The following is a 2,500-nucleotide window of genomic DNA, read 5'->3' on the forward strand; positions in this document are numbered from 1 at the left end:
CAGCAACACACACTGACAAACATGTACAGTGTTTGTATCATGTGTGCGTGTGTGTGAGTGTGTGTATGTTCGTATATGTGTGTGTGCGTACCTTAAAGAGGCTGTTGTGTTGGTGGGCGTGGCCAAATGTTAGGACGTCAAAAGTGTCACTGTCAGTCGCCTGGAAACAAACAAAGAAAAAAAATATTATTACTATTATTATTATTAGTAGTAGTAGTAGTATTAATAGATGTAGTAGTAGCAGTAGTAGTAATAGTAGTAGTAATAGTACTAGTAGTAGTAGTAGTAGTAGTAGTAGTAGTAGTAGTAGTAGTAGTAGTAGTAGTAGTAGTAGCAGTAGCAGTAGTAGTAGCAGTAGCAGTAGCAGTAGTAGTAGTAGTAGTAGTAGTAGTAGTAGTGCTAACTAACACAAACAAAGCTCAGCCCAGCACTGCTTCCCAAACCTCAATTAGTGTCAACAAAATTATGAACGAAAGAAAAGAAGACTACTTGGAACATTGGACAAAACAAACTACTAACCAAAGCAGAATGAATGCCTACCTGACCCTAAATAGAGAATATAAATTGGCAGAGTATCTCATCTCTGTCAGAGATACGAAGCAGAGGCAAATCCTGACCAAGTACAGGCTCAGTGACCACACTCTCGCGATAGAGACAGGGAGACAAAGAAAAACATGGCTACCCAAAGACAAAAGGATATGTGGTCACTGTGAAGCAGAGAGGGTTGAGACAGAGGTGCACTTTCTGCTATACTGCAAAAAATATGAGGATGTGAGGAAAATCTTCTTCCCCAAATTCCAAAATATATACCCAAATTTCGAACGCCTCCCAGAAGCGGAAAGGATGGCGATTATACTTGGCGAAGGACTCTCACCAGATCTTGCCGCACAATATGTGCTTGCATGCCACAAAATGAGGGACTCCAGCCACAGTAATATACAAATGTAAAAATGTATAGTGTAAAACTGTAATAATAATAATACATACACACAGCAACACACCCTTGCACCCCCACATGCCTGTCCATATTCATGCACACACACACGCACACATACACACTCACACGCACATGCACACACGCACACACACACACACGAACACGCAAACAGATCTTCTGTAAATGTTCACACTTTTGTTTTGTTATCTGTATGCTTTGGCAACATTGTATCATTACAGTCATGCTAATAAAGCACAATTTGAATTTGAATTTGAATTTAGTAGTAGCAGTAGTAGTAGTAGTAGTACTACTACTAGTAGTAGTAGTAGTAGTGGTAGCAGTAGTAGTAGTAGTAGTAGTAGTAGTAGTAGTATTGTTGTTACTATTATTATTATTCAGGTTGTTCCTGGGTATGAAAATGTCATTTATATAACTTCATCATCATCATCATCATCATCATCATCATCATCATCATCATCATCATCATCATCATCGTTACTGTTGTTATTATTATCGCTGTTGTTGTTGTTGTTGCTACTTGCCTGGATTTGGCCAATCACTCCTCCTGGAAACTCATCCTCCATGGCCACAATGTGCACCTGCACACACACACACACACACACACACACACACACACACACACACACACACACACACACACACACACACACACACACACACACACACACACATATACATGTACACACACATATTACACACACATATACATGTACAGTACATATTTTATTCCCACAGTCCGCCAGTCTGGGCTCAACCTTGAGGCCTCCTGTAAACCCACTATCAGCTAGCTGGTAATGTGCTAATCAGTCAGCTGGTAATGTGCTAATCAGGCTGCTAGCTCTACTGCCCAACTGTTCTACTTGGCATCTATTACACATTACACACACACACACACACACACACACACACACACACACACACACACACACACACACACACACACACACACACACACACACACACAAACACACAGGTTACCTTGAGTGGCAGGGCGGAGGGGGGGTGCACGCTCTCCTCAATGACTCGCACCACGACGGTCGTCCCCGACGACAAAGATGGCCGCCCAGAGTCCCACACCTGCACAGGAGAGATCACACACACACACACACACACACACACACACACACACACACACACACACACACACACACACACACACACACACACACACACACACACACACACACACACACACACACACACACAAACACACACACACACACAAACACACACACACACCTGTTGGAGTACGGTACACACCTGTTTGACACACACCTGAGGAGTAACCTAGATGTGTAAGGTGCAGTGTTGATTTTGTCAGCTTTTTTTACTTAGTCGTAGTCTTAGTCACAATGACGAAAATCAATTTGAGTCTTAGTCATATTTTAGTCATTACCTTCCCAATTTAGTCTTAGTCTTTGTCTAAATGACGAAATACAATGTTAGTCTTGGTCAATTTTTAGTCGTTTTAGTAATTTTACTCAACACTGTACATAATAGAACTTCTCCACACACTGATTCTCTTTTTAACATATATAGTAA

The 2,500-nt window shown here is 41.4% G+C and overlaps 1 protein-coding gene across 1 annotated transcript in view; it reads right to left on the reverse strand.

Annotated features, from left to right (window-relative positions):
- The window catches only part of LOC134454001 (protocadherin Fat 3-like), a 105,385-nt gene that overhangs the window by 29,348 nt on the left and 73,537 nt on the right, over positions 1-2,500 (reverse strand). Inside the window, exons 44-46 of the mRNA XM_063204743.1 lie at positions 1,937-2,035; positions 1,480-1,536; positions 92-160 (exon numbers count right to left, since the gene is read on the reverse strand). Coding sequence (XP_063060813.1) covers positions 92-160; positions 1,480-1,536; positions 1,937-2,035 — 225 coding nt within the window. The remainder of the gene's footprint in view (positions 1-91; positions 161-1,479; positions 1,537-1,936; positions 2,036-2,500) is intronic.

This window comes from Engraulis encrasicolus, chromosome 8 (assembly GCF_034702125.1).
Source record: "Engraulis encrasicolus isolate BLACKSEA-1 chromosome 8, IST_EnEncr_1.0, whole genome shotgun sequence".
NCBI lineage: Eukaryota > Metazoa > Chordata > Actinopteri > Clupeiformes > Engraulidae > Engraulis > Engraulis encrasicolus.